Source organism: Ambystoma mexicanum, chromosome 5q (genome assembly GCF_040938575.1).
Source record: "Ambystoma mexicanum isolate Mex_15411 chromosome 5q, UKY_AmexF1_1, whole genome shotgun sequence".
In the NCBI taxonomy this organism is placed as follows: Eukaryota; Metazoa; Chordata; class Amphibia; order Caudata; family Ambystomatidae; genus Ambystoma; species Ambystoma mexicanum.
This window is the reverse complement of record NC_090933.1, coordinates 122,618,932-122,646,660: the sequence shown is the minus strand read 5'-3', so window position 1 is coordinate 122,646,660 and position 27,729 is coordinate 122,618,932. Positions and strand designations below refer to the sequence as shown.

Sequence of the window (27,729 nt, the reverse complement as noted above, 5' to 3'; positions counted from 1 at the left end):
GTGCCAAAATTGCATTGTCTTCTCTCCAAACTGCATTGAAAGGCCTCACTCCCACTATACAGGTGTCTCAAATTTAGCAGGGCCTCAGTGCCCAAATTGCATTGTCTGCTCTCCAAACTGCACTGAAAGCCTTTCTCCCACTATAAAGGTGTCTCAAACTTAGCAGGGCCCCTGTGCCCAAATTGCATTGTCTGCTCTCCAAACTGCATTGATAGCAGGGCCCCTGTGCCCAAATTGCATTGTCTGCTCTCCAAACTGCATTGATAGGCCTCTCTCCCACTATACAGGTGTCCAAACTTAGCAGGGCCTCTGTTCCCAAATTGCATTGTCTGCTCTCCGAACTGCATTGATAGCAGGGCCTCTGTGCCCAAATTGCATTGTCTGCTCTCCAAACTGCATTGATAGCAGGGCCTCTGTGCCCGAATTGCATTGTCTGCTCTCCAAACTGCATTGATAGCAGGGCCTCTGTACCCAAATTGCATTGTCTTCTCTCCAAACTGCATTGAAAGGCCTCACTCCCACTATACAGGTGTCCAAACTTAGCAGGGCCTCTGTGCCCAAATTGCATTGTCTGCTATCCAAACTGCATTGATAGGCCTTTCTCCCACTATACAGATGTCTCAAACTTAGCAGGGCCTCTGTGCCCAAATTGCATTGTCTGCTCTCCGAACTGCATTGATAGCAGGGCCCCGGTGCCCAAATTGCATTGTCTGCTCTCCATACTGCATTGATAGGCCTCTCTCCCACTATACAGGTGTCTCAAAATTAGCAGGGCCTCTGTGCCCAAAGTGCATTGTCTGATCTCCAAACTGCATTGATAGGCCCCTCTCCTTCTATACAGGTGTCTCAAATTTAGCAGGGCCTCTGTGCCCAAATTGCATTGTCTGTTCTCCAAACTGCATTGATAGGCCTCTCTCCCACTATACAGGTGTCTAAAACTTAGCAGGGCCTCTGTGCCCAAATTGCACTGAGGATCTCCAAATCACATTGATAGGCCTCTCTCCCACTATACAGGTATCTCAAATCTAGCTTACTAGCAAATTTAGTTAACTCTCAAGTCATCAGTGAATTACGGTGGGGGGGTCACTCTAACTAAGGCCTCTCGCATCACAAGGTGAAAGTCCAAGCTGTGCCCGTCCAAGCCACCCTCCAACCAGCAGATACCACTCCCAACCCACACAGCCTGCTCACCACAGTGAACCGCGCTCAGGGAGACGGACAGTAAAGAGAGCCACCGATAACACCCAACTTAATAACCCTTACCCCCCCCTTCTCCTCCTAGGACAGCGACTGAACGAGTCGCCAACTCCAACCGGAATACCAGCTACAAACGGAGCCCAAACTAGTAGCGGACACCCCCTGACCCGCTACTACACCACAAGACCACAAGACAACCAGACCAAAGCAGGACCAACTAGACGTAACCAAACAAAGACTAAACAACTCTCAATCTTACAATGCTGCGCAAACGACCCATTCCAAGGAAAAGACGAAGCGATGAAAGAACAAACACTCCAGAACAGCAACTTAGAACAACAACTGGAGACTGGGCCCCCACAGACACGAACACAAACCGAAGCAACTCTGAGAGAAGAGAAAAATCCCTCTACCTAACTCCATACATCGCAGACAACTGGCCACCACGGCAATCCGACCCAATATTAGAAGCAGCAACATCAAACAACCTAACACAAGCAAGTAGAAGGATGATCAACACAAACAACAAACAGACGACCAACACAATAACACCCTACATCAACAAAGCAAGAGGAACTTCCAATCAACAACCACAACTCCCGGAAGACGAATGCGATGAAAACACAAAAAACCCAAAGCAAAACCTAGAAGAACTCTTCGAAGACGCTGACACCCCGAATCGCACAGCCCAACAAGTGACCGACCAGGAAGGAAACCTGAACACAGAACAGAAGGCGACCTCGACAAAGCCCAAACCAAACAACAACTCCAAACTTCACTGCAATCCAATAAACGCAAGATCCATGTCAAAACAGTCAGCACAGATCTTCGACCTACTCGACGACAACGGCATAGACATCATGTTCATAACGGAAACGTGGCTGGACGACAACTACAAAATCACACTCCAGAGCTGCCTTCCGACTGATTTCAAATGCCTACAGATAAATAGAAAAAACAAAAAAGGAGGAGGCATCGCTATAGCATCAAAAGAACACCTGGAAATAAAAACTGACGAACCACTCAACATCCTCAACTGCGAAACCATGGTGATACACCTAACAGCCAGCCCAAAAACCAACATCACATTCATCCTGGTATACAGACCACCAACATATGATGCAACATTTGTCGATAACTTCATAGAAGCAATCACCAACTTAGCCATCAACCACGAACACCTAATCATCCCGGGGCACTTCAACATCTTGTTTGAAGACAGCCATGCCAACTCCCAAAACTCACTAATTGAACAACTCAGCACCATGAAACTATGACAAGTAGTCAAAGGAGCAACACACTCGGCAGGACACACCCTAGATGCAATTTTCGCCAAAGAAAAACTCATCACCACGGCACCTCCGACACAAATACTGTGGAGCACCATCTCATCATACCATCCGTGATCACTCTGCCTACCCAAGCCTACATCCAACATCCGAAAACTCACAACCACCACCAAAACAAACTGGAAACATGTCAAAGAAGGCAACCTATTCGAACAACTGGAATTAATGAAACCCTCAACTACAGAACTGGAGCTAGCGGACCTAGACCGGAAAGCAGAGATACTGCACAAAAGGATCGCGGATACAATAGACAAGATCCCCCCAGAAAAACCGTTCACCCCATAAAAGAAAGACTAATGGCAAAATGGTTCACCCCACTATTAAACGACATGAAAAAGGAAAACAAAAAGATGGAATTGGAATGGAGGAAAGAATACAACCCGCATACAAGAAGGAAATTCAAAAGGCAAAGAGAAGACATTACGATGACAGAATCAACAATGCCACCAACACACAAAAAGAAATGTTTAGCATCATTGAAGAAATGAGAAACCCACCAGGCTGCAATAACACCCCAACCCCATCATAAAAACTATGCAACGACCTGGCAGACCACTTAAAAAAAAATCAATGACATCCGACAAACCATACAAAAGCGACCAACCAACCACAACACACAACCCAACTAACTAAACACAGAACCACAGCACTAACTCCAAAGCTTTCCTGAAATATCAGCAGAGGCATTCGCAATGCTGGTTAAACGAAGCAAGAAAGCGGGATCACCCATGGACCACTGTCCCCCAGACATCTGCAAATCAATCCTCGCGCAAGGATCGCCAGCAGAACACTTCAGAAACCTTCTAAATCTATAACTATCAACAGGGACTGTACCAAAGATCTTCAAATCAGCATACATCAAGCCACTCTTGAAAAACACAAGTGGTGACGTAGATGACCTTTCCAACTACAGGCCGATCTCTAACATCCCCTATCCAGCAAAACTTCTAGAAACCTACGTATATAAACTAACCCAAGAACACCACCTGCTGGACCAAGCTCAAATCTGTTTCAGACCAGCAGGAGGAACAGAAACAGCACTACTATCCATCTGGGATGACCTCAAAACTAACGCATACTCGAACACTACCTCAGCCCTTATTCTGCTCGTCCTCTCCGCAGCCTTTGACACAGTTAGCCATGACACCCTGACCAAAAGACTAGAAGACATAGGCATAACAGACACAGCACTACGCTGGACCAAATCATTCCTAGCAGACAGAACAGAAACCGTATGAATAAAACCTTTCAAATCCACTCCACGAGTTAATGACTGTGGAGTGCCACAAGGATCCTCTCTATCTCCACTATATTTCAACATCTATCAGACTCCGGTCATCAGAATCTTTAAAAAATACAACATTACATGTTACAACTACGCAGATGACATTCAGATCATCTACAAAATCAAAGACACTGATGCCGACCACTCAGCCCTAACCGACTGACTAAAAGAAGTCTTCAACTAGATGGACGCCGACAACCTGAAAATCAACCCAGAAAAGACAGAAATCATGATCGTATCCAAAGACCATGAGAACGAAACTACCATCCCATGGACTACGAAACGGGAAACGCACCAACACCATCAAAGGTAGTAAAAAATCTGGGAGTCCTAATGGACAATACCCTAACCCTGGAACCACAAATAAATGCAACAGTGAAGAAATGCTTTTTCCTCCTCCACACAGCAAGAAGAATTCTACCTTTCCTCTACTTCATGCACAAAACACTCACTATCGTCGCCCTAATCATGTCAAAAATCGACTATGCAAACAGCCTTTACCCGGAATATCATAATACCTCCTGAAGAAACTGCAACGGATCCAAAATGCAGCAGCAAGACTACTCCTCAAACTATCCAGAAGAGACCACATCACTCCAGCCCTAAAAACACTACACTGGCTCCCAGTAAAACACTGCATCACCTTCAAAACAATGTGCATAACGCACAGAGCAATCAGCGGACAAGGAGCCAAATTCCTACAAAAGAAAATAACAGTCTACAAACCAACGAGACCCCTCCGATCAAGCAACGAAATCCACCTGGAACGCAAACCATACCTTAAGAAAAAACTTGGAGGCACCTCCTTCTACCAATTAGCCGCAAAAACCTGGAACAACATCCCAAAAGAAATAAGAAACACTGAAGATCACCTAAAATTCAGGAAATCACTAAAAACCTGGCTCTTCAACACCACAGACTAAATCTGGAAACCATAACCGGAAAAAGGATGACTAAACCGGAAAGGACATAGACATCCCCGACCCGATAGGGTAACTCCCACGGCACCTGGACGGTGACACCGGATAGACTGGAACACAGGCGGCATGCACGGAAACTGAGTCAACTACCCAGACAATCCCACCAACACTTTCGCCCGCCCCTTGGTTACCGCCAGGCACCACAGTGATGTGGAGTTGTCGAGATATTGGCAATCACCACATTACCTGAGAGGCTGACATTGGCAGGTGCACTGGCCACGGGAGTATGAAGGGAGGATAAGGGGAGCTATGAGAGAGCATGTTAGAGGTGGGGGCCAGAGGAGAAGGAACCTTATATGCCAGTCGGACCCAGATCAGGACAGAGCCGCATCAGGGGAGACTACGCAAGCCGAGCGCCTCAATTTAGGAAAGAGATGCAAAATAACCAACCCTACTAACAATTTTCCTTTCTGCATACACCTCTCAAACTCCAAACCAAACACAACCAAAATCTACAGCACAACAAACCGCACAAACCTCACTACATCGCAACAACAAAACAAAAACACACATAGTCTTGCACAACAGTACACAACGACTACTGGCCGAAAACACCCCAGGCCCAGCCAATGGACCCACTGGGCTGAGGCCACCAACAGCACATCACTGCTCTCCTGCACTTTTCCTGCTTCCTCCCACTAACTCAACCTCCCCTCCTCTTTCAGAGCCGCCAGAGCACCAGGGGACCACTCCGGTGGTGGTAGTGCGCGGTACAAATGTCCTTTAACATTAACATTAACATAGCTAGATATATGGATGGATAAATAGAAAGAGTATACTTCCATGCCGAAGGATCAAGGGAGTTTTTCAACATTTCATCAAAGCCTATTTCTTTATCTCTGACTTCTTCATAGCTAATAGGAAACTGCAACATGGCTGCCAGAGATGCCTAACGTTGCTGCACTGGAATATGTAAATGTCAAGCCAGGCTCCTTTCAGGATGCTGGAGAATGAACTATTGCAGACGTCCGGGCCGTGGCACTAAGGCCCAGACGCGGTCTTCTTTGCAAGTAGAGCGGAACATGGCTGTGAGAAGTAACGCTTTTCAGATTGCTTGTACTGGGAGGTTGTGGACTTGGCTGCACATGTAAACCTAATATTTCATAGGGAGTGTGACCATGTTGTTTTTGTTGAAAGTGTGTCTGAGGTGAAGAGGACACCACCAGTTCAAATAGCCACTTTTTTACCATGATATGAAATTAAACATTTGAATGCCTTATCCCTGAAATAAATCAAAACAAAAATATTCAAAAACTCAGATGGAATGAGTCACCTCTCTCTATGCTTGGTCAAGTCAAATATAGAGGGAAGCTTGTATGCGCATGGTTAAAAAGCAGAAAGCCAAAATATTTAAATCTCAGGCTTTGAAAATGCAATATCTTTTTAAATCCCATTTTTACCACTTCACACACACTATACTTTTATCATGAAATCCTTGACTATTCCATGTAAATAATCGTGTGAGGGCAGTGCGCATAGGTTTAATCATATTCTCACACTACACGCATTATGACCCATGCACCCGCAGCATATGTTATCTACAGGAATACTGCATCGGCCACCCTACTGCAAGCATACACCAGGCAAGATATGCAGTGTACACATCATGGCGGCACATTTTAAGGACCCTCCGCAATGTCATAAGCAGCACCAAAGACAGTTGATTGATACAAATAGTCATAGTTTAAACCCAAGGCATATTTGACCTTCAGACATCTCAGTTATCAATGAGCTTGCATATATATACACATTGACACAAATCTTTTGGCGTTAAAGACCTCCTGCAGCAGAGGGCTTTGGTGGGAAAGACCCGTTTGGCCGAGCGAAGTAAGGTCCTTGACGCTATTAGAACCCCAGGCTATCGACCCAGATGTTAGTACTTTGTTTTAATTTTTGTTATGGGAAACTGGCTTTGGTGTGACTTGTGGACACTGTTTCCCCATCACATAAAAACGACTAAACCAAAAAATAAACTGGCAAATAATAATGGGACAGTGCCCCTTTATCATTTTCCTTGGGGATCGGGGCAAGTGGTGGAATATGCCGAGCTATGGGGTGTCTATTGCCGAGGGGTGTGGGGGGGGGGCGCCAAAACAGGCCCAGGCAGATCTGTGGAACAAATGATGGCTAGGGGAAGTGGCGCTGCTGGCAGGAGTCGACCGTCTGTTTAGACCACAATTACGAGCCTCCTGATTGGAAGACACCACTCCCTCGGGTGCCAGTAATTCATACTGAAGTTAATATGTGTCCATTCTGTTAAATAGACCCAGTCAGTATTAGAGTTTAGCGCAAAAGACAAAGTGTACAACAGTTTCAGTATTGCACTCAAAACATAATAAATCACCCCAGGAGCGGTATTACATTTAAAAGGCAAAATAATATATGTATACCTAAAATGATCCAGCGCTGGATTCCCTACAACTGCCGCAAAGCATAATCTCTCCAATGAAGGGACGGTACATCAGCGCTAAACGTGCCTGCAGGTAATGGGTTTTATATAGTGAAGCGCTGCCACTGGCGTGCTGTACAACTAGGGGTTACGGTAATATGGCACAATAACATATCACATTGCATGAATAGACCATAAAGAGCACACTTGGAAGGGTATGGAGGGAGGGGATACAGAGGGTTATATGCAGGGGATGCAGGTTGGGGAGAGAAAGACAAGCCCAGTCTTCATGAGTTTTTTTGGTAGTTCTGCAGCTTTGCTGCCACTTTGAGTTCACAGGGCCTGTCCTTCCTCGTGCTACTGTTGAGTCCCTGGGTCTACATCAGCAATTCCCTCCCTTTCCTTATTCTGCTATATGCTATCCATGAAATCACAATTCGACTTCTACTTTGTTGTGTTTTAGGGCTAAACTTATATTTAATCAATAACCCCTGAGCCGCAGGGCTTAAGGAAGGCCCGGGCCATTACCTGACTCGGTAATGGCCCCACAGCGAGAGGCTTATTACTTTTAGTACCCTGGCCTGCAAGACCGGGGTACCAATAGCATTCTTTTTCTGGTCCAAAACGCTGCAGAGTTTCGTAACAGAAAAAGAAAAACAAATGTTTAAAAAAATGTCTGCCGGGGAAGGGAAAACGGAACATAAGTGTTCCCAGCGCGTTCGCTCTCGAAAACGGAAGAAAAAGAAGGTAAGTGGGTTTGGGAGGGCAGGGAGGGGATTGTTTGGGGGTGGCAGTGTGGAAAACACTTACCTGAATCCCCGGCGGGGGAGGATGCCAGCAGGGTCATCTTAAACACATCTCGGGCCTGAGGCACAGACAACTTTGGTGGCCCCACCTCCACCAAACCAAAGGTATTAAAAGATCCAAATATCTGGTTGCACTCACCTCATTGCGATCACTAAACATACGCATAGCTTGATATGGTGCCTACCAGCGATATAAATGTGTCAACAACGAGCAGGGAATAGGTTTAGCCTCAGCAGCATGCCATAAAATATCCTGGTGTGTGCCATTCATGTTTGGTGAAGAATGGAACCTGCCTTCTTTAGCTCAGGCAGCCTTGTGGGGCCCACTTCCAAGGTGGGGGCCCGGGGCAAGTGCCCCCTTTGACCTCCCATAAAGACGTCCCTGGGTGGCAGGCTGAAGCCCTGCGGAGGCTCGGAGCAGGAATTACCCTGTTCGAGCCTCCTCATTGGCTGAGGTGCTGCCACCACCCCCTATCTCCCCGCCGGGGATGTGAAAGAAGCTAAAGCTTTGAGGGATTATGTACGGGCAAGGGCCAATCAGATTGTTTGTAACATTCTGACTGACCGTCGCCAGGTACTACTTGCGGGCTAGCTATATAGAATAGGGACACTGTTAATTTCACATTAGGATATGAATGTGTGGTGGCAGCATTACTACATAGACTGTACTGTCCAATAAAGCTTTCTGACTACTGCTTATGGTGTGAGGTGGTATGTCGTGTTTTGGCGCAGCCGATTTGGCGCCGGCCGTTTCAGTGCGGTGCCTTCGGCATTGCACCCATTCATGCTCAGTATGTTAGAGCTGTAAACAGTCACATGTACTGAGCGATTAGTGTTTGGCTTAAATACATGACATCCAAAGCAGTGCATTTATTTGTTCCTAGGATGACAATATATTTAAACATACAGTAACTTCCCGGCCTGGATAGGTTTTTGCGCTGGGATATTACTGTTTTCAGTGCAATCCCTGCACGCACAGCTCTCTGGGCTCTGCTGGCTGTGGACAACAGGCCGCGCCTGAATGGGAGCTCGCCGAAGATGCCACAATGAAATGGGCGACGCCAAATTGGATGTGCCAGAATGTCCGGCTTCGTGTGTGAGGTACGGTACATTTTAAAGTTCACATGTGTCTAGTTAAAACAGAGATTTTAATTTAACTATAATACTGTGCGTACACAAAAATATTATCTTGAATAGACACAGACATACAAAGACACGTAAATTATGAATGAATTTGCGTCTCAAGTACATACAGACGCATCATTACTGATGCGATAAAGTACCTGTGTGTACTCAAGAGTTTTCTTGAAGTTTGCTTCCATTTTTAACACTTAATGAAAATTCAGAACACATTTTGCAAATTAGCATTATATGTTTTGCCCTAAAGACACCGGGTAACCCGGGTGGTTAGCTCTGAAGGTGGCCTTTCACATGCGGCAAGTCTGTACTTCACTCATTTCAATCCTACAAAAAGACTGATTCAATCCTTCACTCTGCTAAGGTCGATACATTGAGTAGCTGTAAACAGGGCAACAGCAAGACTTGTGAGGACAGTGGCTTAAAGTGCAGCCATTCGTCAACCTCTATGTCTTAGGCGGATCGGCGTTCTAACTCGAGGACAGTTGAATCCAGAAACATCAACTAGTACCCACATAATTCCCAATAAGAAGGAGTTACACTGAAGAGTCGACAATTTAAACAAAATGACTTACCAGACCCCAAACAACAAGGACACTTTAAAACAGAGAGCAATATAAACCTCCTGAGGACCCACTGGAGATACAATGGCGAAAAAACACATGCTGACGTTAAGATCAATAACACTTCAAGACTTGCACCACTTTGAATGTAATGAAAATGAATGTTAAGACCTGCACTAGCTATCTATCATACGGGAGTTTATTGGATACAATTACTATTAATGTATTGGATATAATTATCCAGCTATCAAAATGGAGTAAATGTGATGAAACTAATGATACACAATAAGACTTGCATCAACAATGATATGGGAAAACCAACATCATGATTAATATTGAACTAGAATGGAACAACAATATGGCAAACAACAATTGAATTAAAGAGGCTATATCACCCTTGCGATTTGTAGTAATTATTTAAAACATTAGAGCTGGCGCAAATTGAATGACCCTTTGAGCAAACCGCTTATTAGTACAGTACTTCGAAGCTGGAGAAATCCAACATAGAGTGCTATATAAGAACGCAAATTACAATTAGCCATGCTTAGATTTAAAACTATAGTGCTTGACAAGTAATGGCATATGAAATGCCACTTTGACGATGTTTTGCAAAGACAGCAATTGAAGAACCAATGAAATCAGGCCTTTCTTTAAAAGCCTGAATTATTTAACTTTCCAAATGGACTAGCAAAGGTCAGGGAGACAAACAATAGGTTACTGACATCACAGTGGTCATGCACTGATGTCCACACTAGTTCTATTTTATGTTGGCGCATTACATTCTATTGAGGATTTGGTAGTGGGTTTGGTAGCAGTGTTGGTAAACATAACTTTGTTCCACAGGTGCACCAGCCGTGCGGTTCATCTAAACATTTGTAGCCCATTGTTGAAGGAGTTTGGGGCCTGTGGGACAGCGGCTGTAGTGAGTGACGTCATTGTGTTTCATTGTGATGACGTCAGCATGTTGTGGTCTGCACATAATGGACCGGCCATGTTTTTTTAGTCCGTTCGCAGACTTTGCGACAGATGGAACGTGCAAGATTGTTGAATCTCTTGACTCTGAGCAGCAGGCAAGTGGGGATGTTGATCTTTCCTAATACATTGAATTACCCCTTTTCAGTATATTGGGGATGATTTTTAAAGGGCCTTGGTTGATCATGATTTCCTATGTGTTTATACTTAGATCTACACTGTGGGTGATGTTTCTCAGCAATGGAAGTGCATCCATCAAGATGCCCTCTCAGATTTTACACTGTGTACATTTCCCTTTCAATGTTTACATTCTTTCAGATCACAGATTGCACATACTAACCTTTTTGAAGAAGTTAGAATTTGTATGACTATTTACATTTTAGTAAAACATTCCCTGTGTCATTGTTTTGGATTGAAGAATGGGCAATTGTTGTGGCACTTATTGATGAAATCTCCACACTTAAAGTGAAGAGTTGTGGTGAAATGATCTGTACCATGGACAAATTGTCAGGTACCTATACACATTTGTTGTAGAATGGTGCAACCCCCCAAGTATAAGAATAACAATTAAATGAGAATTTTATGAATTTTTAATTTAAGACAGTATTTCTCTCTCTCTCTCTCTCTCTCTCTCTCTTTCTCTCTCCCCCTCTCTTTTTCTGTTTATAGTTAATGAGGTTTTTGTCACTTCATCTGAATTTGGAAAGAACACAGGCCCTCCCTCATTACGTTTGCCCCCGAGGAATGTCCTGTATTTATTTCACACCATTAGGACAGAAACATGTTGGGCTATTTTTAACACAGACTTGCTACTAATATCTAACTGTGCTGAGACCCTAAGGCCTTTTAGATTTAATTACTGTTTAGGGATATGTATGGTCTAGGGTGCCATGCGTGAGTGCCTTTCTGATTCTCTCTTTTCTATATTGTATGAATGTGTATTATGCATTAAATCTTAATGTTGCATATTTGTGTATACCTATCACATTAAAGTATCGAAATTAAGTTTTGTATAATGTGGATTTTATCCTTGCTTGTATTTAGAAAAATGTTTTATGATTAATTGTTTATGATCAGTTGGAGAGAGTTTGTTGTCTTGATGACTTGGTTTGGGTTTTTTCCTTTTGAATATCGTCATGGCACATAGTACCATACATTTTTAGCATTGTAAAATTAACACCAGAAACTGCCCTTTGTGATCATAGACAGAGCTTCCTGAAACAGATGCTAGCAGAGGTATTCTGCAGTGGAAAACCATTTCATTCTATCAAACAGGTATCGCCTGGATTTCCACTTGAATTGTCTGGTAGTAATCACATTATACACCAATATATTTGATCACAATGTTGAGTGAATCAATCCTCAGGTAAATTGAACACAGTATTGTAAATGGTCTAGAGTGCACCAGACTCTCACTCCGGTTTCTTAGAAATAAAATTCTGCCTTCCGCTCCATGCACATAACAGATCCGTTTCAAGGTGAAGCACGAGACAGCTCGATTTGTTTATCTTCTAGGCCAGACGGTTCAGTTCCACATTATTACAGACATAAGTTTTGAAATATAACTTGAAATTCTTTTCCCTGCACTGGGATCTGACTGAGCGGGAATTCCGAGAAATGTCAGTGTAACAAACGAGCCTAGACCGCTCCCTAAGAGAAGCCAGATTTAGTAGTCTTGAGCAAGACTTGGATCAAGCGGCGAAATGTTGGTCAATGAGGCACACTGAGAAGTGACTAATGCTCTGCTACCTGTTACGGTTGCTGCACCCTTGCAAATCCATTCGGAAGGCGTGATTGCCAAGATTTGATTCATTCACTCTGTTTGACAAACTTTAGCTTTACAATATTAATCCTGTTACAATGGATAGGGCAAAAATGAGCAGCCCAAGGCCTTGTCTTAAGCCACAGAAAATTAATGGAGTAAAAAACAGACTAAGGATTGTGTGAAATACTATAAAATGGGCCAATACTGGTTAACATTGTTAGAAGATACGAATGTTCTTTCTATTCTTAGGTTGGAAATCGCAGGCAGATGGCATCCATATTAATGGGATAGTATCATGTTAGGTCCTGCAGCCATTGATATGTGTCACTTTGGCACCCTAATGTAAGCTGCTGTTACCTGATCCACGCTTCTTGCAGATTATTGGCTCCTTATTATATAAAGAACAGCAGCTCTGACATCTTAGAGCAGTAATGTATACCTGTATGCCCAGGCCAGTAGCTTGCAACTGTGAAATGCAAAATAAAAGAAAGCATTTATATCCCTGTTTGAGGGACCAAAATAATAGTGGGACAACAGCAGTTCATACCGCTGCTGCTACTCTGTAAAAGACGAATGCATGACAGGATGCAGAATGACTCAGTCTTTTTAAGCGCATTCCCTTGCACCTGTTATTAGCCTGGCTAGGCCTGCACCCCCATTGAGCCCACCCAGCCCATTCCTCCCACTTAGCAGGTGGCCCTTCATTCCCCTGCAATCTCCGCATTCTCCTGCCACTGTCCCACCTGGCCTCCTCTTAGCACTCGCCTAGCCCAGGGGCCCCATCCCCTCTCCCCCGCAGCACTTGCGTGCTTTGCGCTCCGACCTGCACTTCCTTTCCCTCCTTAGCATAAGCTCATTCTGTTTTGACCGGCACTTCTCCCCACTCCCCTGAACTTCTTGTTTTCTGCACTTGCCCGATCCAAATGCCACAAAGCCTAGTAGGACTGTTTTTGATCTTTTTCATCAGCCCCCCCCCTTCTGTCTTGTTGCGCCTTGAAACACCATGTGCTGTATAGGTGCATTATAAGGAAAATGGCTTTGTTTTCTGTGCATTTTAAAGTGTGCTCAATGTGTCCAAGTGTGTTTATGCTCATTTTTAAAATGTGCATAAACACCCCCTGATTTACCTGAATGCGCTAAGGTGATGTCCGGCATATTTCAAAGGGAGATAAAGGAGGTATTTCAGAAAGTTTCCACTGGTGCAAGTGCAATTGGCACGAGGGCAAAATTGGCCTCCTGCAATAAAACATTCTTTGCACCAGGGCTAAATTTGACCTAATCCTAGGCGCTTGCCCCGGTGCAAAAATGCATTGAATAGTGGTGGAATTACAGAATCTTTGCAGCTGTGCGGGTGCAATTAGCACCGGCATGGGAAAAAGTGTCCTATTCGAAACAGCATTTCCTTTAACTGCATTTTTGCAACAAGGGCAATGTTTGCTTGCCTTAGTCGTAGCCGTTTTCCCGGGTGCAAAACTGAAAGTTTTGCCCCAGTTGCAATCGCACTTGCGCCAGGTGCAACGTTTCGGTCCGGGAAAATAAATGCACAGCAATCTGTAAACCTCGTCCCATTTCTAGTCACTGCCATTTGCATAGGAGTCCCAGAGGTGACCTTTAGCGAAGGAATTCCCTGGCTCGGATGGACTGTGCATCGCCTGGATAGCAAAGTAAGTAACGAGGGATGGATATGCCTGCTCGCAGTAAAAGAAACAATGAGATAATGAGATAGACTACACGCAGAGGAAAGAACTGACACAGCAGTGATTCATTCGCTTGCAAATGGGACATCTTGGCTTCCTTTTTTAGAAGTGCGCTGCTTGAGAAAGTTCACTGCTGTCTCGTAAGAATCCCCATTTCTCAAGACACTGTGCTGAGCAGTAACAGGGCTGCAGCATCCCTGAGCACCCGCAGGACATGATCCGATCTCTGCGAGAGGCGCTGAGTTTAACAGCAGGAGGCAAAGCGCGCCTTTAAACTCGGGTTCTAAGAATGTGTCTTGTGCAGTGCACGCATGGTGAAGCCTACACAGCCATTATGGGAAACGGACAGGCAGCTTGGGCCCTTTATGGACAGCGTAGGCAGTGGAGGAGGAAGATAAGAGCGTATGGGCAACTGAACTGTAGAACGCCCTGTTGAATGCAGCATCGCAGTGCTGCTATATTAACCTGCCAGTTGCATTCTTTTAACTTCAAGCATGAGTCAAAATGTAACAAATCATAACTTGTGATACTTTTTTTTAACACCACATACTGATCCCCTACTGGAGATTTCCAGGCACCTCTAAAATTAACTAGACTTTAAATCTCATTATTACTATTATGAATGACAACACTTTGCGGTTTGTTCATATTGTCCCTGCTTGTCTTTTCACAATTGGTTCAAAATGTGTCTGAGAATAGAGAATGGCCCCTCAACACCAATGCCTACATGTATGTAAAATGAAATCATGCAACCCGAACTGAGCCAAGATCATAATAGGATACATACATGTGATTTCCAGTTCAAGCAATAAAGGTTAACCAACGGAAAGGAGTGAAAAAGCCTATGATCACCCCCACATCAACTTCCGAAAGGAAAGACAAGGAATGCTTCTGAATACCAGCGTTCCCTGAATCCAAATGAGAAATGTTCCATTAAATAATTGAATCCAAACACATTTGGTGCCTGAAAGCACTGAGAGCGATCTCCTTGCCACCATGCTAAAGTTGGGTGCCACTTGGGCCCCATAAACCCTTTAATGCATGTCTCACCTGGAAGGACTTCTGAAGATAAATCTAATAGCGGTTCCAACACTTAACTGAACCTTTCCACAGAGGAAGGCTGGCTACATTAGGATACTGTACGTATATTATGATGTTGTTACGTACATTATGGTGTTGTCCTGGCAACAGTGATCTAACCATCTACGGATATAAGATGCCATGTATTACGTTGGGAACAGGTTTCTGGCTCCAAGTTGTGCTTCAACGAAGGTCCTCCAGCTGCTTCTGGTTGATCATGGCCAGTTTTCTAGCATGATTGGCTTTGCAGATAACCTACTACTATTAATAACCCCCTATATGTCTGCTTGATGAAAGGAAAGATTAAGGGGACCCTTTCAAAGGAATTCCGAGGAAGGGGGTGGAAATGTGCAGGCACCTGCAAGAGGCTGGCTCTGATTAATGAGTGATATTTGACAAATCCCTCTATATATCTACACTACAAATATATCAAGCCATTCAAGATTTTGTAAAGTCCACTTGTTCTGTTTCTGGTGCCGCACAAATGAGGACCGTTTCCAATGCATTCGCTGTGCCCGCCACTGCCCTTGGTTGATAAAGGTGTCATTTTTGACAATACATTCAATAAGATCTCTTGTTCCCTGGAAGCAAATCTATTTATCCTGAAGATGAGAAGGCAATTTACTCAACGTTTATGGATGAAGAGTGCATTCCCACCTCGTGTGCATGAATGGATTATGTGTATATGGAAAACGTCGACTTTGGAGGCAACTTGGAAAACACAGCTGTCGATTCAGAGCAAATCTTAGCAATGCATTATTCAAACTCGAACATAAAAATGTAATTGCATCAAAGTTTTGAGGTTCGAAAATCCAAGATGAGCAGGGAAAACAGTAAATCACATGCTGAACGTATCTTGACAAGAAAGGTAATAGATATGCAAATCACACTATTTATTATAAAGTCAATGGACTTGCATGGCACTCCTAAAGAATCAATCCAACCTTCGACTTGTGAAACAGAGCAATTCATGCACATATTACATACGAAGTCCACTGTCATGTATAATAACTTAAGTGAAAACAAGAAACAAATGCTCCCACTTTTATGCATGAAGGAACAAAGAAAGCTAGTGGTCATTTGATCATTCTAGAGTACTTGGAAAAATCAATGCTTAGTTGGGTCATGTGTATGTTCCGGAGCTCAACACTGCAGTGCACAAGACACACACTTTCTCTTTGCTAACAGACCTACCTTGGCTGAGCGAGTAATGGCCCCGATTTCCGAATAGAGGTCTGTGCTGTCTGGATACTTCTCCACCACCATTGTGGAGACATGGTGCAGCAGGGACTGCTTATGTACTGTGTCCTTCACTTCCGGAACCTTCTCGAGGTAGCTCAACTCAAAAGCTTTGGCCTGGCTCACAGAGATGACAGACAAACATGTGTTACACTCTGCTCACATCACATCCTGCTCACAGAAGAACGAAGTGCACCCTGAACACTTTCAAGCAGCGCTCAAGAAAACCACTGCTTTCGAAAAGAGGGCTTTGGTTTGGCACAATTGTTCAAGGATACTTTAGAATACGTGGCAAATATCAGCGGGAACAGAGTCAAAATGACACACCAGTATGGATGCTCCTTTCAATAACACCTGTACTTAACTGCCGACGACCACCCAGTCTTGTCTTCCCTGAATTCGGCCTGAATGACAGTAGAGATGAGTAATCCTGATTTCTAAAATGTTTGAGCAATATTTGATAGCAGGTACAAAACGCAACACAAAAAAGAGACAGCATAAAATGGGCACTGTCAGTAGTTACCTTGATAACGTGCTCGACAGTCTAACAGTTAGACTAAAAGAAATATGTTAAGTAAAAGGACATGGGTGAGAAATACATTTGGTAAGTACACCCAAAAATGAAAGCTAACGAAGGAAAACGTAAAGAAAGGGAAAGAATAAATATTGGGTTATAAGTACATTAAAAAAAGAGGTTGCCTTTTTTGGAAGTTGTTCTTTAGATTACATCAATACAAACGATAAGAATTTGACGCTGAGATGTTGACGTTTTATGGTAAACCTCTTCTTAATGCTGACTTTGGACCTAGCAACACTTTATTCTCCCCTGGATTTACATAGCACCTATCTATAATAGTACTATTTAAAATACCTGTGCCCCTCAGGGGACACCCAGGGCCTCATTACGACCCAGGCGGTAAGTTACCGCCTGGGCCGTGACTTTACCACCATGGCGTAAACTACGTTTACGCCATGGTGGTTGGCGGACTTACCGCCCCATTCCGAGGTCGGCGGGGCGGTAAGTCCCCAATCCCCATTTACCCTTCCCCATTCCCATTTTTGCCCCATAGGGCATAATGGGAGTGGGGAAGGCGTTAATTACGCCACCGTAAATTACGGTGGCGTAATTAACTCCATGGTCCCTTAGCGCCATGGATTTTAACACCTGCTAAAAGCAGGTGTTAAAAGCGCCATGGCGCTAAGGGACCTCGTAGTTGGCGGTAAGGGGTCGGCGCAGCTGGCGTTAACCCCTTACCGCCAGGGTCGTAATGAGGCCCCCACACCTAGTTTGTTTACAATGTAATGTTGATTCTGGCTTACATACGTATTTGAAGTCAACACAATCAGCTGTCCTGGGGATACACAATGGTTGCATGGTTTTGCAAGCCCAATGGAAAGGAGGGATGAGGAGGACATTTTTTCTAGTGTAACCTAAATCTGAACATGAGCAGTCAAATGCCACATTTGGCGTTCTGTTGCTGGAAGAACATAAGGAAGGTGCCTATTTTTGAGCTACACAGTCGATAATACTTTTGATATGTGTTTTTCCCCTAATATGCTTTTATGTGATTTGTTACTATGGACATGTACACATTACATATGTTCAAATGTGTTTAAAAGATGCAAAGAATGTTCGCCCTTTGAAATACACATGACTCCACTCCCCCAAAGGTGAAGGAGAGATAGTGAGTGGACAGGTTATTTCAAACCAAGGAACAACTTCTAAGGGTTGCCTCCTTGATAGTAGTGCGTTGAGTTCTACGAAAAGATCTTCTATGTAAAAAGGTAGACTGTGTAAATGTTGCTTGAAAATATCGAATGTTGCCATATTGTGCATTCGAAGTAAAATACAATAAATGATATTCAATTGAAGTGTTTACGGAATCGTTAGTAAACGATCATGTAATTTTTTGGAGGCACATAATGGCCCAACTAATACCTACCTTGCTTACCTTTACCTTTTTAAAACCAATTTCTTCTAAAATGGAATGTTAACCACCATAAATACTTTACCATTACCTAATAACTACCCAACAATAATGCTCCTGGCTATCTCGCCACCCTTCGCCCTTCATGCAGCCACTGGATGATTATTTTAAAAGTATGCTTGCTTCTTTATTATAAATATTAAAATTCGAAATTCTATGTTATTTCGATTTTTCATTCACCTTTCTGAACATTTTTAATTTGTTTCGATTTTATATTTCGAGAATGTACCTTCATTTTACCCTTACAATCTTTGCACTTGGTGTGCAGGAAAGGCAACCCCGTTATTGTGGAGCTGCAAACCTGTTCAAACGTTGCTTAGTTGGATACCAGTTTGCCACCAGCCAATGCTCCCAGTACATGTTCCCTCTCTGGCCATGATGAATACCCTAAAGTGCCTTGTATGACACTACTCAAAATATACATATCTTTCGAAATTTTAATTTCAAGATTTTTACGATGTACATGTAGTGCTTAGAAGGGTGCATAAACAATGCATAGAGAGGAAAGCCTAACGAGCATCTGAGAGGATTATTGCTTCAGAGAGAAAGAGAGAGAGCAAGAAAGAGGAAAAAAAGTGAGAGAGATTTTGCGAGAGAGTAGAAGAGACATTTCCTTTAATTACTCTGAAGGGGTCGGTCTGGTTTCCCCTGTGACACTCCTTTTCTCTTTCGAATACCACACTGATGTAAATCAGAAATGTGGCCCAGCAAATAGAGCGAGAAATGGGTCCAAAACATAAGCACAGGTTCCCTTTAAAGCCCGCATTGTCTTTGATGATTGTGTACTAGGAAAGTTTGTGACCTTGTATTAGTACCCGGCAAGGGACAATGAGCTTGTAAAACACAAGCTCATTGTCCCTCACCTGGCCTTACCTGCCCCAGAAGGCTCAAAGCACTGCGCGGCCTGGTGTTCTTCCCGCGACTGGCCGCCATGGAAAGAGAGAAGGCACTATCTATTGTCCCTTCTCCCTGTTCCATGGCCCCCCTTTTTTGGTTTACTTTTTTTTCAATGTACTTCAATGGCCACCCTTCCATGGCGGCCATTTTCTTTGTTTACTATGGCTGCCAAGGAAAGAGAAAATGGACAATATTTCCTGTCCGCAGCAACAATTTTTTTTAACTTTTGTTACTTTTTTTTTCCGGCTGCGAAACGCAACGAACCTTGCAGCCGGGGGAAAAAAAAAACATTAGTACCCCGGTCTAATGGGCGGGGGTACTAATGGCAATATGCCCCTCGACTGCCGGCCATTACCGCATAAGGTAATGCCCGTGGGGTCTTCATGTAACTATGGGTCCCAGGGGCATTACCTTATGCGGTAATGGCCCGCAGTCGAGGGGCATATTGCCAAATTAATTCACTGGGGTTTCATCAGATTTAAATAGCATTGAGCTGTGTTGAATCTTGTCTCGGCTGGAAACTCATGTGTGTGCGTAAAATTACCTCACCACAACTCCTTATGTATTGAATGTTTCAATACAGCAGCGGCCAGATTATCTAACTTTTGCACCAGTCCCATAAATTGAGCAAATGCACGTATCACCAGTATTGCTGCTTCAGTAATACGGAAGAGAGCAAACAGGTTGTTTCCCAACGTGTACAATGCAAAGAAGTTTGCAATAGTGCAAAAATGAATCAGAGTCCTTTTGCATTATATTTGTTGCACAACATAATGAGAAACGTGTTCACTGTATTCGTTTTAATTTTACGGAGCAAACACAGTAACAAGTCTGCTTCATTTTTGTCCCAGTGAAAACATTATTAGATAATACAGGCAACCCCTGTTATCTCCGTTCTCTGTGTATTTACACAGATATTTGCAGCACCCATAATTCTATTTTCATTTGAATTTAGAGGATATTCGGAAATTTGCACTCACGTTAGTTCCGTTTAGAAAGTTTCCAATGGCGAGTAACGTGGACAGGATGTAGCCTAAGGTCTTGTTGCTCTCCAACTGGTCCATCCCTTCTTTCAGGTCCAAAAGTGGTTCGGCAACTTCCTGCAAGACACACAGAGTTAAATTATAGAGAGAAATAGATCAAAAAGTGGAAAGATGCGACTAAACACTAACGTGCAGAGAATGGGCCTCATTCCGAGTAGGGCAGTAAGGGTTAACGGTCACCGGTAACGAGACCGGTGCCGTTAAACCCTTACCAACCTACGAGTTCCCTTTGCGGGTCCTTCCTTAACGCCTGCTTTTAGCAGCCGTTAAGGACGGGACCCGCAAAGGGACTTAAGTGCTAATAACGGTACCGTACCCCTATGGGGGCTCAAATGGGAATGAGGAAGGGCTCTGGTGAATGGGGAATTACCGGTCCTGCCAACCTTGGAATGGACCGGTAATTACTCCATTCACCAGGGCGGAATCGGAACGAGTTTGGAGCCAGCCATGCCGCAAATAGCGGCGTGGTTACCTCCAAACTCAGAATGAGGCCCAATGTGTTGCCGGCGGCCATCCTCGAGACCGAAGGAGGCCATTTTAGACCACATTGATGCCTAACATAATTAAAACTCATTGGGCCTCATTATGAGATGTGCAGAATTAGTTTAACGGCGCTGGTAATGGTGCCGGCGCCGTTAAACCCACTCTGTACTATTACGAGGTTCCCTCGTGGGACCCGCTGTGGACGTCTGGTTTATCCAGACGTCCACAGCGGGTTCCTCGAGGGAACCAGGGAGCTAACAACGGGCCCTTTATGAGTGGGCCCGTTGTTAGCTCCCTCCCCATTCCCATTGAGCCCTATATGGGCTCAATGGGAATGGGGAAGGACCGGGCCCGGGTTCCCTGAAGGAGGAATTACCGGGGCACTCCAAACTCGGAATGGCCTGGTAATTCCCCATTCAGGGAACCCGGACACGATTTTGGAGGCAGCCATGGCGCTAATACCGCCAAGGCTACCTCCAAAGTCGAAATGAGGCCCATTGTCCAACAAGACAGACAGTCCAAAAATTGCATTTGACCTGTGACCCGAAACTTCGCTTTTTGTTCACTTATCAGTGAAACTGGATAACGTGACAGCTCTTTAAAGTGAGGTCAGAAAGAGCTGCACAATCTGAAAAGCCCCTTTCTTCGGAAAATCTAAACAAAGCTCTTGGTTTACGGAAATAAAAAGCAGACTAGAGTTACCGGAGGCGTGACAGCCCCTAAGCACAGGCGTGCCGTTAAAAGTGACAGTTTAAAGAGGAGACACGTGCCCTGCATGAAGTATTTTGTTTAGAGCCTGACCTTTTAACTTGAACCCCTATAATGTCCTCCAAGGTGTGCTATTTTTGGTAGAGCACACGCATGCCCTTTGGGTTGACCGAGTGGGCCACATAAATCTGCACCAGTCTCTTAGGAAATGTAAAACGCTAAATTGAAGCAAACTCACCTCCCCGCCTGTGTTCAAGGCTGTTTGTTTAGTTTGTGTGACAGAGTCCATGTCGTGTCCTGAGGTATTTGCTCGTTAAAGTGATTTCAAGCTATCCCAAACCAGCATTTTTTTGTTTTACAAGTTAATTTGTTTTTGTTTTATTTTATGGCCATTTGCGCTCGCTTCAAAATGCCAAAATGAGGCAACGCGTTCTAGCGCGCGCCAAGAGGAACTTGCCTGACTCATCGAAACGTACTGCACGCAGATATGGCTGCAGGACAGGCACAAAGTGGCATGGCGGCAAAGGCGCCCGCCTCTCCTTACGAAGGGTCCACGTGACCGTACGGTTACCAGTGACGCACGGAAGGAAAATCCATGCCGTGTCATCACCCTTCGAGAGTGTCAAAGATGGAGGCCGTTCTTTTCACTTTAAGGCTAAGTATGCCAAGGTATGTGTTTCTGGAGACTGTTTTACGGCAGCAGCAGTCATCGTTTCCAACCATAACTAGGACTTGCTATTACAATACTTGTAACCTGCCATTAAGGGTTGATACAGGGACTGTTCCGTTCGTCACATTTGGGGCCAGGATTAGGGCTGCACTCATTCGCTTTACAAAAGGTGAAAATAATCTCCAAGGAGATAAATTAGGTTTCTTTTTTTTGTCGTACTTTTTCATTTGGGTATCCTAGAAACAAGACAGAATTTGACCACTAACACAATGATAGCGTGAGATACTCTGGGGGAAAATTTAAAGGCTTACAAAAAAGTAAAAATCAGCACACAGTGAGCCGCCGGAGGAGACAACCTACACCCGATGGGTTTCACCCTGAACAGGCCAGATGGGCAAACAAATTCAGACAGATTCGGGATTCATTTGTATTTCCAAACCAGGAATCGCAAAGGGTTAAGGTCCGACATCGGCTCTACTTTTGTTTGCCTCTGGATACACAAAGATTACGCAATATGATTATGACAACTGTAGCAAATCTGATCTCTGTTAACCTCATGTCCTATATCCTCCATAGCAAATAAGTACGTAAGAGCCGGCTGACAAGGTGGAGAAACGAAATAATCGGGATTTACAAACTAAAGAACAAATAACTTTTAGATGCAGCACCGGTAGAGGGAGGAGGGACGCGCAGCACGGACTGTATGCGCGGGTCTTCCTTTAGCAGCTGCCGCCTTCATTCCTCCTTCTCCGGAGGGACGTGAAATATTATGGCATTTTTACAGACAACTTTAATAAATGAAGGCAGGCTATGTATGCATCGATTCAGATCTATGACAGCACATTCATTAATACTGGGCTATCCACCACCATCCAGATAGTTTCCATGTGTTTTCAACTTCACACAGTCATTAGCTAACAGGTCAGTGCCCACTATGATGGCCTCAACCCCCCTCCCCGCCCCTTAAGAGCTAGAGTTAGAGCTTGTTACATTTCCAAAACAAACACTTGCTGGAGTCAACTCTACTTCATCTTTCTGTTCTCATGCACTGTGCACATCTTTATCAAAATTACAGTGATTACACCTATGATAAAACCCTTTAATCAGACCCTTATGATCTCTAGCAGGCCCTACTATTCTGGAGGCTTTCACCAGATTAGTCTCTAAGAACCAATCCCTATCTCAAGGGGGCGAGCACGGGTTTCCCAAGCCAGCTGAGTAGAATGTTCACGCCAAGAGATGGACATGAATAGAAGTATGCTTGGGGAGAACATGCCGTATGCTGTAGGGAAGAGGAAGCATGATGGACTTGTGTCCAGTGATACTAAGTTCTGTAGGCTATGAGCTAGGTGTAATTCATTAACTTATTAAAATGGTAATTGTAGGAAAACCGCTCAAGTGACCAGCTATTCACGCTAGGAAGATAATTACAGTCCTAAGCAGAACCTTTAAAGCCTCTATCAGGATAAACTCCAACACACAATAGATACCCAAAAGCACCATCCTCCAGATCAGATGGAACACAAGCTCAGGGTGAGCTGCCTTTTTATCAATGCTCATTTCATGTCAAAATGGCAACATCCATTAACTAATTCTTTTAAGCAGTACATTTTTGTTCTACCCAATTAATTTAGTCAACCTCACTAGCAAGAGGAGGGGTAGAATCACCCCACAAGATTACGTCGACAAGCACATTACCCTCCACCCGTAACCCGATTATGAACACCTCCTGCATTTAAGGTCATTGTTACCGCAAGGATTTTTTACTTGACCAAGATCTAGGCTTGTGCTTCTGTGCTAAGTGCTTAAGGACATAAAGCCTGTCTTAGGCTCAGCAGTCGGCAGGCTTGTGAGCCTTTCACTTTGTCAAGGTGAGCCAAGGCATGTTGAAACCATGCCCAACAAAACACAGACGGCAATGCCCTTCTACTTACTACCCTATGCCACTAACATCATATGGGAGGGGTTGTATGTCAGAACCCCTCTCAACCCGGGGCAAGATGTGTACCAGAGCCATTTCTGCACTAAAGGTGGGGTATGGGAGTTGGGAGGGCCCCAATCTCCGTCTCTTCTATTTGTGCCTGGTTGAATGATCTAAGTACACCTTTTCTTCCCCCACATGCTTGTAGTGTACAGTGCTGGATAGTATTACTCTCCTTTCCTCCTAGGACTACAACTTCATAAGTCCTGGGAAGAAGAAGGAACAACCCCATAACCCACAATGAAAGAGCCAGTGGGAAAGGCTCAGCAATCTGCACTGTACTCCAGCATTCCAGATGGTTTATGTGGCCCGGACAAAGACTGGGTACCTTGCCCTACCTTCAGAAGGACCACAGGGGGGTCCGTACCACAGACAAGCAATCCAGATGCTCTAAGTAGTCCAGATACAAATGGACTTGACTATACCTTTGATGAACCACAGGTATCTGACAAAGGCAGACATACAAACTCTGAAATGTACTATACTTTTAGTGGGCCACCATTACCGAATGCTGACAGGCCTGTGTATGAAAAAGGGGGTGCTTAAAGCGCAAGATATGCTTTTTAAATGCCTGCAATCCAGCCGTTCTGGAAAAGTAAGGAAGTGGTTGGCCCAGGGAACGAGCTGATGGGGGGTGTAGGAAGGACTATGAGCTAAACAATTTGTGCAGCTCATGCTGTGTATAGTGTTGTGTAGTACATGGATTATTAGCATGGGTACTAACATAGGGGGTGACTTTGGGTGCTAACAATTAGTATAGGGGTGAAGTTAGACGATAAATTTGTTAGGCCATAAAGTCTGATAGTGCTAACACTGCAGCAGGCGCACAAACTCCACTAGCTGTGAAGGGCCAGTTTCAGAAAAGAAAGCAGAAATTGAAAATGAGACAGGAGTGAGGCGAGATTCAGAACATGCAGTCAGGGACCTTGAGAATAAATGCCCATTGTTCAGATAAAACAAGCTCAGGAAGAAAGGACGGGCATGTTTCATTTTTTTTTACGAGCAGCAGGAAGAAACAATGAGCAGGAATGCAGCTTGTCAAAAGACAGTGGGCGTGAGATGAACTAGGAAGTGTGTGAGGGAGTAAGAAGGGGCTGGAATATTCTCAAAGGTTCTGACACGTGATGAAATTAGAAATTACTTCATGAAAGGGGTTGGAAATAAGATGGGTGGTAACAGCTGACATCCCAAAAGAGGATGGAAAATGGTAAAGAAATATAGGACCCATATAGCATAAGAGGCAGGGTCCACTGAAAGGGTTTAAAAAGGAATGAAAAGCAGAAGTTGGGGTGAGCTGGTTTCCTGGGTTCTGGCCTCTTTGGGTCTGCTGTTGGAGTATCCCGAAGAGAGGGAGAGCTGCCGGGTGCTTGGTGGGCCTTGACGGGTGAATCCTGTGGAAAGACAAGCTCGGCTTGGAGGAAGTAGGGGGAACACTGAAAGCTGTGTCTCTGGAGACTGCAGCGGAGACCGGTGTAGCTGCCAAAGGGAGTTGGAAGTCTGTATTGAGCCGGGGGCAGTGCTGGCAGAGACGAGCTGATTATTCTTAGCAGCCAAATGCCCTAGCCTAGTGTGAGTATAAACAGGGCAATAATCATTCAATCACTCAATTAATCAAACCAGGCCCCTTTTTGTAGGGTATTGTAATTTGGCACAGTGTCAAAATTACATAGAAGGCACATCTTCAATTGTTGCTGAGGCACCGAATAACCGATGAAGTAGCCTGTTTTCTAAATTTAGTAACTGGGGTTTGTTTCTTTCATGCAGAAGGGTCACTGTCTCCATAATTCATAATCTCACAAACTCTTAGTTTGGCAACTAACCCAACGTTAGCCAAGGGCCAGGGGAGTGAATGAGAATTGAAACTATATCTATAATGCATTCGCTTTGGTAACCAAAGTACTAGCTGGGGTCTAAGGGCTGTGCTAAAGCAGTACAAAGTGTTTTCCTGTTTTTTTTTCTTCTCATGTGTTCATTGCCAATGTTACTTCCAATGTGTATGCGCACCACTCTACCAGTTTGAGATAGTTTGATTGTCTCTCTCTCTGATGAATGAATATAAAGGAGTCTAAGCACAGAAACGTGAACACATGTGTGGCTATTATTGTGTCTGTATCTTGTTGTGGAACCTGTCCAATTCATAATTTCCAGTGTTACAAGAACATTGTGTGTGCCTGGTGCAGTACAAAGCCTGCTGGTGTTTAGCGAAAGATCCTTTTGTTTAACAAAAATTTGGCGAAAAGAGAAGTGTCCAGATTTATCTGACAGGGGGATCGAATGGCAGGAGAAGAGGGGAGTACTAAAAGGGGCAGAAGCTTTATGGAAGTGCGAGTTGTTTGGGAGAGGCGATGGGAGGAGAAGGAAGACCAAAAGACAAAACGGACGAAGGCAGGTGTAGAATAGTATGGCAATGGATTGCGTAAAGCGTTTGAAAGGTGAGATATTGGTTGGTGTGGGAAAGTGATACTTGGGTATAAGAGTATGCGAAAGGTGATTCAGAGAGACTAACAGAGGGAGAGTAGGGGGTGAATGAGACTGATAGAGAAGGTGACTGTGAGAGTGAAAGGTGCGTGACTGTGGGAGACGGTGTGTACGGAGTGGAGTGTAGAATAGTAGTATGGAGAGGTGAGAGTAGTAGTGAGGAGAGGGGAGAGTAGTACTTTGTAGAGGGAGAGGTGTAGTGTGCATGGGGAGAGTAGTAGTGTGGAGAGGGGGAGAGCAATTGTGAGGAGAGTGGGGGAGTAGAAGTAGAGTGCAGAGTAAGAAAGAGGACATTGGAGGGACAGAGGAAAGAGCAAGAGAGGGAAAGACAAAGGAAAGTGGGAGGAGGAGAGTAGAAGAAATGGAGAGGAAGGATAGAGCATCAGGGTGAGGAGTATAAGAGCATGCCAGGAAAGGACAAAGTGATAGCTGAGTGACTGGAAGATACCTCTTCTTGTAATATTTTATTGTGGGGCTCAGGTTAGGATTCTTCTAGATTGTTCTGACAGGGAAAGAGAGAGAAAGGACATTTGTCCTCAGGCCATCGCAACCATATAGTCAGTTATTAAACACTATGGGAGACCAGAGATGTGGACGACCCTTAGTGAACCCCTTCTCAATTATTTCAATAAAAACCCATTGAACTGTTCGTGAGTTGGTGTTTTCTTGAGGCCACCTGTGACAACGTCCATATGGGTTAATGGGATGGAATGGAATTAGGAGTTTTATAGTACACCCTGTGCTAATTTGGTCGCCTCTTGCTACATGGTTCAGCGAGAGAGGAGTAGATGAAGTTAGAGGGTAAATGAGAAAAGGCAAGATGTGAACCTGAGGTGTTGACAAGTGCAGATCAGAAGCAATGGCTATCTGTGCGGTAGCGAGATTCTCTCAGAGTTGGGTTAGGGCATGTGGAGTTTCTGGTGTCCTGGTTTTGATCTTCTGCTCAGCAGTATATCAACAAGTTCTGCTTTATGAGCATGGGCAGTTTTGAGAAAGGTGTGCTGTGGTGCGAAGACTGGCCA

At 44.3% G+C, this 27,729-nt stretch overlaps 1 protein-coding gene across 6 annotated transcripts in view; it reads right to left on the bottom strand.

Annotated features, from left to right (window-relative positions):
- The window catches only part of FHOD3 (formin homology 2 domain containing 3), a 1,524,242-nt gene that overhangs the window by 62,862 nt on the left and 1,433,651 nt on the right, over positions 1 to 27,729 (bottom strand). For all 6 annotated transcript variants that reach the window (XM_069620636.1, XM_069620637.1, XM_069620638.1 and 3 more), the window contains 2 exons: positions 20,325 to 20,444; positions 16,415 to 16,576 (listed from right to left, as the gene is read on the bottom strand). In XM_069620636.1, coding sequence (XP_069476737.1) covers positions 16,415 to 16,576; positions 20,325 to 20,444 — 282 coding nt within the window. The remainder of the gene's footprint in view (positions 1 to 16,414; positions 16,577 to 20,324; positions 20,445 to 27,729) is intronic.